At 44.9% G+C, this 12,588-nt stretch overlaps 1 protein-coding gene across 2 annotated transcripts in view; it reads left to right on the top strand.

Moving 5' to 3' along the window:
• tanc2b (tetratricopeptide repeat, ankyrin repeat and coiled-coil containing 2b) overlaps nt 1–12,588 on the top strand; it is a 97,587-nt gene that overhangs the window by 42,840 nt on the left and 42,159 nt on the right. For both annotated transcript variants that reach the window (XM_069664998.1, XM_069664999.1), the window contains exons 4-5: nt 2,380–2,628; nt 11,993–12,124. In XM_069664998.1, the coding sequence (XP_069521099.1) occupies nt 2,380–2,628; nt 11,993–12,124 (381 nt within the window). The remainder of the gene's footprint in view (nt 1–2,379; nt 2,629–11,992; nt 12,125–12,588) is intronic.

The following is a 12,588-nucleotide window of genomic DNA, read 5'->3' as shown; positions in this document are numbered from 1 at the left end:
TCTTGTCCCTGTAGACGTCCCTCCTGCCATCCCAAAGCATTTTTTGATATTGTGATATCTTCTTTGATAAGTGATATTGAACAGAATCTACAGCCCTCGCTCTGTGCTGAAGTTGAGCTGAAGTGAATATGAGGCTTCATCGGTCTGAGTTACACAAAGTTGCAGCCTTTTAATTACGATAATCCCTCCTTGTGTTACTTTGGCTCAGCAAGGGAGCGCAAAGACTTTTGACCTAAAAAGACTGATACTTTGGTATTAATTGATTTAACTTAAATACATTTTTGCATGGAATAAGGTCCGTCGATTTTGTCCCCAATCATCAGGGACGTTGTGACTATTTTCTGGGAGGGGTTAATTCAATCAATCTGGTGAAATTTAAGAACAAAATCAAGAGTGTAGAAGTATGCGCACGCTGTCACGCACATCTCACACTTGACAATTACTCCATTATGTACTCTGCCTTTTGCCTGCATTGACCGAAATGAGACGTCATGTGTGCGCACGGTTTCTGTTACTCAAATGCAGCATTGCACATTGCACATTAGAATCAGAATCAGAATCAGGGTTTATTGCCAAGTAGGTTTACACATACGAGGAGTTTGTTTTTGGGATTTTGGTGCAGAACAGTTAACACAGAACTCAACAGAATGAAAATAAGAACAAGAATAAGATTTTTAAAAAATATGTACACGTGTTGGAAAAAGTACTTTCACTCCTGTTAAAGGCATACTAAAACTGTATATTCTATGAAAAACAAATGTAGGCAACAAACTGTAAACATCTAAATCAGCCTACTGAGCCAGGATAACTGCTGCTGTCCCTGCTGCTGTCGGCCGACTGGCACAGATCTGGGAGGTGCCGGTGTCAACTTGTCAGCTGAGGTTTCTCTCTCTCTCTCTCTCTGTCTCTCTCTCTCTCTCTCTCTCTCTCTCTCTCTCTCTGTCTCTCTCCCTCTCTCTCTCGGGCGCTCAGCTGGCTCAGAGGGAGGTTTGGAAAAGAAATCAAAAATCTGCTTTTTGGGCACTACTGAACCCGCTAGCCTAATTTGCCCCCACTTGCTAGCTTACCAGGTCACGTCAAAGGGTTCGTGCACACATCAAAAATGCAGCCACAGGCGTCATAGCAACGAGCAATTTGTTGATTGGTGTTTTTTGATTGGGTTAGGTAAAAATGCAGCACATGAAAAACACCTATGTAAGCACTGACAACAAGTATATTATTATTATTATAATTGTGGTGAAAACCGGGACAATTTAGTGTTCTACAAATATTCGCTCGGACTCTCAGACAAATCGGTCCCTGCTAATCATCTTCCACTGAATGGTTTCACACTGCTATGAACTGTGAAAAAACGTCTAATAACCATTCATATCTGCATGTCTGTATTGCATTAAGATGGAGTTTTACTGATCCATCCATTATCGATACCGCTGATCCCGTCAGGGTCGCTGGGGACTGGAGCTTATCCCAGCTATGACTGGGCGAGAGGCGGGGTTACACCCTGGACTGATCTCCAGTCGATCACAGGGCTGACACACAGAGACAGACGTTTCACACTCACATTCACACCTACGGGCAATTTAAGAGTCACCAATGAACCTAACGAGCATGTCTTTGGACTGTGGGATGACGTAGCTGGAGGGAACCCACGCATGCACGGGGAGAACATGCAAACTCCACACAGAAAGGCCCACTACGTCCAAACTGGGATTCAAACCAGGGACCTTCTAGCTTTGAGGCTACAGTGCTAACCACTGCACCACTGTGCAGCCCATTATGTGAATGTGTCTTGTAAAAATCTCTATCAATAAAAGTAGATTTCATGCTGTAAAATGCAGAAGGTAAAGTAAGAACAAAGATAAAAGCACGTCTAAAAAACAGCCTAACCTGCTCAGACAGGTTCCCCCCAATTCTGGAGCCCTGACAGGTAAAACTTCTGACAGTCAGTAGACCTTTGTTTCCTCATCTTGACTGAAACTCAAAGTTGAATCATTGAAATGTTTTTTCCCGATCCTGAGACCAAAAACCTTCCCCGAGTCGACCTGAACAATGTGGTTCATGCAGTCAGAACCCGTCTGTCCTCCCACTGGAAGATGACTCAGGTGAAGATGTCATGTTGACATCAGCTGTGTCATCCTGCTTTGTGAGCCAGAAAAAAAGCAGAGATAAAACGCTCGCTGTTCAAAGGCGTTTTGCGTGAGTCAAAACGTGTGCCAACACGGTTTCCTGGCAACAATTCTGAACACCTGCAGTTAGGTAGGGATCGATTCAGAGCAACAGCACGAGAGCTGACGGACAAAGGAGACGTATACAGTGTTAAAATGACCTAAAAGAACGACACACATTACAGCACTGACGATGATGTTTTTTCTGTTGCAGCCACACTGACCAGCTATTCCGAGAACATGGAGCGAGGCGGCAAATACGGCGAGGGATCCCGAGGAAACCTGAAACTGTGGCAGTCCCAGAAATCAGGCATGGACTCGTTCCTGTACAGGGTGGATGAAAACATGACCGCCTCCACCTACAGCCTCAACAAAATCCCTGAACGCAACCTGGAGAGCATGTCCTCCCACTCTGCCCACTCCATCCCTCTGTACCTCATGCCCCGCCCTAACTCTGTGGCCGGTGAGTCCCTTCCTCTTTCCCTTACCTTTCCTGTGAGCGTAGAAATGCAGGCATTAGTTTGTGTAAGGAGCCAGAAATAAGGATATGTACATGCGTTATATAAATCCTGCTGAAGTCTCCTTCTGGCATTATTGAGTCATGTTACATACTATTTCTGACTCCTTGAGTGCCCCCTCTTCACTCCTCTCAAGCTTCCTTTCCTTGCTTGTTTTATTCCTAGAAGAGCCTTCCCTTTGTGACCTGGAATGTCAAGTTGAAACACAATTGAAAAGAGCAGAGGAAGTTACTTAATACTGATCATTTGGCGAAGGAAGTCCAGCTTTGTTTGCTTTTTGCTTTGTGCCAAAAAAGCCTGATAGATTGTCTTTACACCTTTGTTTTTTTTTCTTGCCAAAATTATTCGACTTTCCTCCAACTCAGCTGCAAAAAACAAACAATATTCCTTTTTGTAATTGTTCTGTTTTTCTTGTCTCTCATTGGCTGCTAGCAGTAATTTAACCATCCTGATTTTATCCAGAAATATTTCATATTGTTTATAAATTATTGGGATGTCAGTCAGAAAATCAGGAGGCGACAATCTATCAAAAACAGCCGATACTTCTGGGAACAATGAATCTTAATTTATCTTCTCTTATATGCACATTCCTGTTTATAGATATTAACAATAGTCCAATGATGGTACTGGGACTGCATTTCTGCCAATTTGTTCCACCTGTTTTTGTCACTACGCGGACTGTTTTCCTGCGTGCGTGTTATAGGAGCACTTGGCCCCTGGAAAAAGCCGCTGTCAGTCAAAGATGGTGTTCTCTGTAATTGTTAGTAGTGATAATATTTTTGAAATTGGCGCCATAGCTGTGGGGAAAGTCGTACAAACAGCTCGTGGTTTCGCCCATTCTACATTCCTACAACACCCAGCATGCATTGTGCCCCTCCATCTGAAAGAGAGAGACGCTGGAGTGAAATACTACCGTTTTGCTGAAGGGAACAACTCAGAGCGGTACATAATCCGAAATACGACGAGAATATACCGGTGGATTGTCTAAAAAATCTTCAGGTCTGCAGCCTACATTTCAAACCTGACGATTTTGAACGAGACATGACATCAGAGGCGGGCGTCCTAGATTGAGGAAGTGTAGTTTAGCGAGCTCCCTGGCCTCCGCCAGGTGATGTGTTTTACGTAGTCTGGCGGAGGATTTCCAGGGCCCACTGGAGAAGCGAATAGCGTCCTCCAAAGACACAGAGAGAAATTGTACAATGTCTTTTTTTCTACCATAATGGCATTAGCTCCCCATAATAGCATGATAGGACTGAGGTTGGAAATTGGCGAACTGGCCCTTTAAAACCTGATTAGTCAACACCTAATCTCTATTTACATGTCCGCAGCGATGTGGATTTTAGGGATGGCAAGTGTTCTGGTTTCCGTTTATGCTACGCTTGTAGTAATATTGACCAGTCATGTATCAGCAGGCTGCGGCGTATGCAGGAAAAACAGTCCGTGTGAAGAGCAAAAGCAGGCGGAAAGTTCTAGAACAACAATTCAACTTGAGATTCAGCGTTTTGATTTCCTGACTTCCTCGAATGCATCAGAAATGATCGATCCGACCTCCGTTCAACAAGTGAGCATTTTAAAAGTAGTTTTCTGCTCCTCTTGAGGACAGACCTGACAAAGCTTCATTTTGACTTTTTTACTAATCTGCATCATGATGTTGAAATTTGTAAATCACAAGAAAAACAGGTTCTTGTAAACAATGCAGCACATGGAAAAGGAAGCCTGGAAGTCGTCTACACGCCTCGACATGTTCACCGTTGTCCCCAGAGGCTATATCGTCATCAGACTAGAGCCGATGGGATCCGAGATTGGTCAACACAATGCTGCAAACACAAACCAGCACACTCGAAATCAAATCTGGATACAAAAATCTTGTCTGCGCCCACATTCATATGTTTATAGCGATTGAGGAGGGGAAGATTTAATCTGTAAACTGCTCATATAACCAGATACTCTGTGAACAAACATTACCACATTTCTCCCATAAATCTGGAATAAATCAGCCTCAACTTCCTAAAATATGAGCCCTTGTCTTGGGAGAAGCTCAGCTGTGGTTTGATGTGATTCAATTTGTCGACATTTTTACAACATTTTTTTCAGAATCTAGGGAGGAAACAAGCCTTGTTTTTAAATTTCATGGGGTTATGTTGAAATACTCGGGTAGCTGCAAATCCGCAGTGGTATTTTGTTAAACTCTCGCAGCTCTCTGGTGTGGATTGAAACCGCAGAGCAGAATAATACAGTCTGGGGAGGAAAACATACTGCGGCTGGAAGAATATCACACAGGAAAAGCTGGCATTTGTGTTACTGACGGAGGTCTCATTGATGTGTGTTTCTTATTGTCGGCTGAGAAAGACAAAAAGCTCCCAAAAGTGGCAGCAAATATATCAGGAGAAATGTCAGTTTCATAACACTCAGGCGGTCCTAATGGGCCTGATTGTGTTATTGTTCTCATCATCAGAGAGGCTGCTACAGACGGAGGGCTCTATTATGCACTTCTCTCACTCCCACTGGAAAAAAGTGTGTTTGCACGTACTTTAGACGCGCATATATATGTAGCACTAAACACTGTAATATGCCTGACAAGGCTCGTCGCTGCAGCTATGACCCTCTCTTCATGCTGGTCATGTTCTGCTGTTTGACACTGCTGTCTGGCAGCGCAGCGACTCTGCCGGGTTTAGAGATTCGCCCTCGATTTTCTACCCCACCCCTCCGTACCAAAACCTTCAAAGGAGACTGGAGGCAGCTTTAAAGACATACTATAAGCTGCAGATGATGCAAGAAGTAAAGTAAAGAGCGACGGGGGGAGGATGTTTCTGAGTGTTTGTGTTTGTCAGGAGCAGGGAATTCTGCACGGAGAAACGGGAGATGCATACATGTGGAAGAGGAGCGAAGGGGAGTTTCATAATCTCTCTCTCTCCCTCTCCTCCACAAAGAATTATTAGACGATGTAGGGACGGGAGGCAAGCACAGGCTGAGGATTGGCTGGGCTCACACAGCAGTGGAACATCAAAGCCCCAGGCATTAACCGTTTCTATCCCCCAGAGTGACAGAGAGACTCGCTTTGATGTGCGAGGGAGAGAGATACGGAGCGAGAGCAGAAGGCGACTGGGGAGGAAAACTGGGAGGGAGGAAAGGAGGAAGGGAGGGAGGGGACGGGGGGGTTCTTTATTACCTAATGAAGGCAGTGAGTTGGTAGAGCTTAAGATGGATATGGAGTAACCAGGACCAAGTATTGAATCTTCCTCCTTCATGGTGCTCATACTGCTCACATGAGGGAAGTCTTCGCTGCCCATCAGGAATACTTTTATTTTTAGTTTTCATTCAGTGAAGAAGGACAGAATGAGCTAAACAGCGTCATGTTCGTTTATTATCTAAAAATGGAAATGAGAGGGTGATTCATCGCTGTGATTAACAATCAAACCTCCCTAAATTTGGGCGAAACACCAGAGACAGATTTCAAAAAAAGAAGGGTTAATATTGATACAGTTTTAGTCCCTAATATGGGACAAGCTCATAAATGTTAAATCCTACATTTCCCATAATGCAATTAGATCCATTAGACTGCGTTTAAAGCCCCCGTCCAGTGAGAATAAAGTGTTTAACCCTGTAAACATCTCCATGTGGAGAGTCATCTCCATGGCTGGGCCTGTCTGCTTTTAAACTGCAGTGTACCAAGGACAGGCTGAACAACACATGTTCAGATTGGCAGGGTTTGTGATGTCACAAACCTGAGAAGCCAAATGGTTGGGGTGACGCTGACGCTATGCATATCCTAACGTACCTATGGCAACCATAGCTGTAGCCAGCTGTAACCACCATCGTAATTTTTGGAAAACTCACTACTGACTGCTAACGTTAACGTTGCTACTGCTAATTACTACATTTCAAGCTAGCTAAGTTTCAGCAAGTTTCCACTAAACGATGGCAGAGTCGTGTTTGGTTTTCGTGACGGAGGGGGCGGTTGGACATTTGCAGAGTGGGCGGGGACTATGCAGATTCAGGGAACGAGGGAGAAGGAGGAGATGATTTTTACAAGATAATTTGCAGAAAAAAACATATCAGACACAATTTATTATTTCAAGCAGAGAATTTTATGCGTCTTAAAACATGGCTGGAGCTGCTCTTTAAGAAGTGGATGTTGCCTCTTTAAAAAGTGCCGCAGGGGCGACTTCACTGGCTGCAAAAAGAAAGTCTAGAAATAATAAAATGATCCGTCTTCTCTTCTGATTTATTGCCTCAGTAAACATTGTCATAATGAGTTTATGGTCTCGAGCGCTGGTTCAACACAGCATGATGCTCTTTTTATAAATAATAGCTGCATGAGTAAAATAGACGATAAAGCAGGATATGATTTGGGGAGCGGCTGCCTGTGATTGACCGGTAGCTGCCACAGTGATCCGCATACCAGGATCGAAGTGTAGCAATGCACCCTCTTGTCAAATTATTGTCACCTCTGGTTCCAAAAAAACAAGATGGCGGCATCCAAGAATTGGGCTTCAAAACAGCAGTCCATAAACCAATGGATGACCCAGGATGGCTACATTTACTTCTTATAACAGTCTATGGTCTAAAGAGCAACGTAACGTCCTGCTTAAGCTTGAAAATGGCTCCTTCACATATTAAAAGAACCTGACACACGACCATCCAGTTTCTGCCGCAACAATACGACTTTTCTGTCTTGATACCGAGACCAGGGGCCTCATTTCTAAAAGAGCGTTGAATCCAGACTAAAACTGTCCGTACTGAGCAAACCCAGAAACGCCGGAAATAATTCAGATTTCTAAAAACAGTGGGCATGCACGTCCTACGCCTGTTTCTTTTTATAAATAACAAAGCACCTGGAAAATGTGCGCACGTGAATGAGCCTCTTATTCCGCCCTCTACACGCCCACACTACAGCATGAATGGTCAATGCAAAGCACCTCGTGAATCTCACAACAAGATAACAAATAACACTGCTGGTGTGATGTTAATGGTGACATGGCTCGCTCAGTAACGTTTGATATTTAGTGACATTAAATGTGCGAACGGCATCGATATACGACCTGGCTTCAGCTCACCACCTTCCCCTGTCTCCCGTGGGTCAGAGCTGCCGTCAAGTTTGTTTTTTATAAATCCCAAAGTTTGCTTTGAAAGTGGCGTACGCCTTCTTTTGTGCGCTCGCTGCGTTTATAAATGAGGCCCCAGGTCTTCAGGTGATCTGGTGTTGAATGAATAACCTGCATGCTTCACTTTGTGGAAGATCAGCAACATCAGGCTCGACTAAAACATTGTTTTTCCAACGAAGCAAAAGGGCACAATGGTCACCCGGCACAGAACAAACACACGAGGTAGTTTGTGCATGTCGACGTAAACATAGAATTGAATTAAATAGATCAGCCCAGGATTGATTCTGTTCTCACCAGTATTGAATCCAGTTATGAGTCAGTATTGCACACATATCAGTATCAGATTGGTTTATCCCTTCTGTCTTATATATTAAAATCAAACTATAATATATTTTAATCTAATTTTGTTGGACTGATCCTTTGAAACTGCCACGTTGGAGGCTCAATATGCAGCAGCTTATATAACTGCCTGGGGATTGAGGGAACCCTGCTCATACAGAGACTAAGGGGGTATTAAAGACTCAGTGAGCGAACTCTATAGTCTCTAAATTCTCCAAATGAAGATAACAGCTCACCCGAGATAACATTTTTCAATTTAGGGGGCGGACAAGTCATTGATTTCCATTTTTTCCTGATTTCCCTTTTGTCCCTGATGCCACCTCGGCTTATACGCTCGCTGTAATACCCGGAAATATTATTGTTTAAATACCGGGACCTCCGTTATTTATCACCGCGAGTCATCTCTCGGGGAGATGAGAGGAGAACGGTGAGGCGTTTAGAGCAGCGGCAGCCGCCTCGTATCTGAGATGACGAGTCGGCTCCCGGCTGATACTGCGACTGGCTCTGGCCTGCAGCCCAGCTGGTCTGTGCGGGTGTTGGTGTGTACATGTGTGCGCACGCATGCGTTCATGCTCTCAGCCGCCCTTTGAAACAGGAAGTGTGTGATGTAGCTGTCGCTGCACGCAGCAGCTGAGCTCTCTGCTGCACAGTTAGACTTTTTCCCACTTTGTTTTTCCTCCTCTCGCTCTTCCGTACTGGTTTTCTTCCCTCTTTATATCTGTGTGCAGTCTCAGCGCATTGGCTCGGGAGCTGTGAATGTGATCCCCAGCAGCCTGCTGCATTGCAGATAGAGATGATGAGCACACAGATTTCAGTCCTCACATTCAAACACAGTTGAAAGAGAGAAATAAAGGAGCCTTCGAGCCCTGTAGCCCTGAGTCATTCTCCCTCGGTTTAGCAGCAGATTAATGCCTCCCCTGTCTCCGCTTTTAGCCCAGTTTGATGACCAGCACCCCCTTTCCCATCAGGGCCAGGCCTCCAGCATTCTCAGCTGCCATTTTCCCTCCATTTTGGGAAACCCATGTGGCTCATTTTTGGGTCCAGGGCTGGGGTGACTCAGGCAGTGACCAACACACACACAGAGAGCCTGCCATACACGTGCTCATTACTTCACTTCACTGTGCTTTACTCCAGTAGCACAGAAACGTCTCTCTTTGAATCAGTGAAAGGAGAGGATCAAGGTTGAGGTGCTGGTGAGTTTAGAAGCGGTGAGAATGTTCCCAGAGGCCTGCGACTCGGAGGGATTACTGTGCTTTATTTTTTGGAGAGAGAGACCGAGGATATCAGTGAGAAGAAGAACGCATTACCAGTCACACCTCTCCCAAACTCCTTATGGTTGACTTGGGATCTCTGGACCTCAAAATCTTCAGGTATAGTGTCAAAGGGAAAGATTCTCTGGATAAATCCGTCTTCTTTTTGTGACTTTGACAGTTCTGTCCGTCATGAGAACTTTGCACTCACTAAGTTAACTGCTGTTACCCGGGAACGAGCTGACACTGTCAGAAATTAGTCAGAAAGGGGAACAAAAGCAGTTGAAGTTTGAATCAAACATTCAGGGTCGCCAAATTCCTTTTTGAAGGAAAGCTGAATTATAAAATAGCTCTCTGTTCCAAACTGGAGATGCTCAGATACCAAGACTTCAGTATTGGCTGATATCAAGTACCCATCACTACTGTCTGATAAAGATAAGAAACATATTTTTAAACATGTTTAACCACCTTGTCCTTCTAAGCCCGGCTCAGAACCTAAAACAAACTATCGTTAGCGGCAGCTCTGCTCCTCCTGACATCCTGCATCTGCCAAAGAGCACCAGGGAAACACTCATTTCTGACACCAAACTTCTTTCAGTTATTGTTTTTACCTATTTCAATTACCTTAACTTTAAATACAATTTAAAAAATCCCCAAAATATATGATAGCAAAATGCTGGTTCAAACATTTTGCTAGCTTTGTCTTCGGGATTTGTAGGTTTACACATACAAGGAATTTGTTTTAATGATTTTGGTGCAGAACAATTAACACAGAACTCGAATAAGTAAAAGACTTAAATAGAACACGATTAAAAAAACCAAAACAGTAGTTGCTAGTGACGGCTATAATCTACACCAATCAGCCATAACATTATGACCACCTGCCTAATATAGTGTAGGAGCCACTTTTGTCGCCAAAACAGCCCCGACCCGTCGAGGCATGGACTCCACCAGACCTCTGAAGGTGTGCTGAGGTATCTGGCACAGAGACGTTAGCAGCAGATCCTTTAAGTCCTGTAAGTTGCGAGGTGGCGGCTTCATGGATCGGACTTGTTTGTCCAGCTCATCCCACAGATGCTCGATTGGGTTGAGATCAGGGGAATTCGGAGGCCAAGTCAACACCTCGAACTCGCTGTTCCTCAAACCATCCAGCGTCACAATTTGGCCCTTGTCAAAGTCGCTTACATTCTTACACTTCCCCATTTTTCTTGCTTCCAACACGTAAACTTGGAGGACAAAATGTCCACTTGCTGCCTGACACATTCACCGACAGGTGCCATTGTAGTGAGGTGATCAGTGTTATTCACTTAACCTGTAAGTGGTCATAATGTTATGGCTGATTGGTGTATATAATTGCTTTGTAGGCTGCTCGCCATGGCACATTTATTTATTGTTTTTATGGCTTTTTATGCCTTTATTAGAGGACAGTGGATAGAGCCGGAAACGGGGGAAGAGAGAGTGACACGCGGCAAAGGGCCGAGGGCGGGAGCTGAACCCAGGGCCGCCGCATCGAGGACGATAGCCTCTGTAGTTGGTCGTCGATTTAACCGCTAAGCCGAACCGGTGCCCGCCATTACATTTTAAGGAAGTATCAGAGGCTTTTTAAATTCTGGTATCTGAACCGCTTTGATTTATCAGCCAATCACAGCGCACAGACTGACTTCCTGTTTTCCTGCACTGTTTTGCCCCTACATAAGTTTTGGCTTGCTTATCACCTCTGTAACCATTCGATCAGACTTTGTTGTCTCAAAGTTCCCAGACCTCAGAAAGCCCCTCAATGAGAACAGTGTTTTCGTATCTGCTATAAACACTATAAAAAAAACGTAATAAACTTGGATTACTTGGAATAAAACAGAAGAAATACACAGGCTTTAAAATTTACTGGTTCACAGAAAATAACTCCTCAGCTGTCCCACACTGAGAGTTTGTGGTTGATTTTATGTCTCTAATATTCAGCCCTCCAGCACCATCCTTCAGCTTCTCCATTATCTCTGCATTACTAGTTTATTCCGACCGAATTTTACATCTTATTCTTAATGGGACGAACTAAATCACATCTGCCCACAAAGTCTCTTTATCTCTCCTGGAAGTGATGTCAGAGTTTCTCTCCCAGCCTTTCCCTTCTCCACACCTCGGAGCGAGCGGTGGGGGATCAGGTGTGACGAAGAATCAGGTCCGCTGCTTACTCACACTGGCGGCGTCTGATCTCATTTAGCATTCACTGGTTCCGAGCGTTGGCCCTGAAGACACAGCGTGGTGTGAACAATCAGCAGCCAGCGTCAGACGGCGCTCACTCCATGAATAAGACATTTGTCTGCTGAGCTAATTAATCCTGAGAGGGGCCGGATGGCATCTGCCTCCGTGCCGCGTGACAGACACAGAGAGGAGGGAGATTTTTAGGACAGAACCATGTAGGGATGGCTCGCTCTTTCCTGTAGCTGTTAGCGAGGATGAGAGCGGGAGCCTGACAGCTGCCTGAGGACGCTGGCATGAACCAGAACCACCTTCCTGTGTCTGTGTGTTTAACATGGCTTTGTTTACTCTGTATATCCCCCAGTGTACTCATACATGCTGACAGAAGTGTCTTTTTCTCTTTCTATCACACAATCACACAGCTACCAGTTCAGCCCACCTGGAGGACCTGGCATACCTGGATGAGCAGAGACACACTCCATTACGCACCTCGCTGCGCATGCCCAGACAGAGCACCACCTGCGGGCCGGGTCGCTCCGGGCAGGACCTGAGAGGTGAGCGACGAGGCGGAGCTAAAGACACTCACACTCATACAAACCCCTTCAAAGCTGTGCTCCTTTAGTCTGTGCTGCCACCTCTGAGAGACTTTCTTCTGTGTGTGTGTGTGTGTGTGTGTGTGTGTGTGTGTGTGTGTGTGTGTGTGTTAGGCTGACATTAGCGTGAATGCAATGTGTCTGGACAAAGACATTAACAAGTTAGACAGAGATTGACTTCTCAAAACACTCTTAAAATATGACTGATGCTTTTATAGGACCTGCAACAGCAAATCAGACCGACAGCTACTAGATTGACTGTTTCCATGGAGTGTAGTGTTCTTTATGTCATCGCTAACTCCGGGTCGGATTACAGCGTGGAGGCCGATAGACCCCGCAGGGTTTTGCTGCGTTCACATGGATTCAGGCGGACGGTAGACGGCAAACTGGATATCATTTTAGGCGAAGAGAGGAGGACGGTAACA

Source organism: Semicossyphus pulcher, unplaced genomic scaffold, assembly GCF_022749685.1.
Source record: "Semicossyphus pulcher isolate SPU_LCO1_2020_fin unplaced genomic scaffold, fSemPul1.0.p SCAF_16, whole genome shotgun sequence".
Classification (NCBI taxonomy): domain Eukaryota; kingdom Metazoa; phylum Chordata; class Actinopteri; order Labriformes; family Labridae; genus Semicossyphus; species Semicossyphus pulcher.
This window is presented reverse-complemented; position numbering and strand designations above follow the sequence as displayed.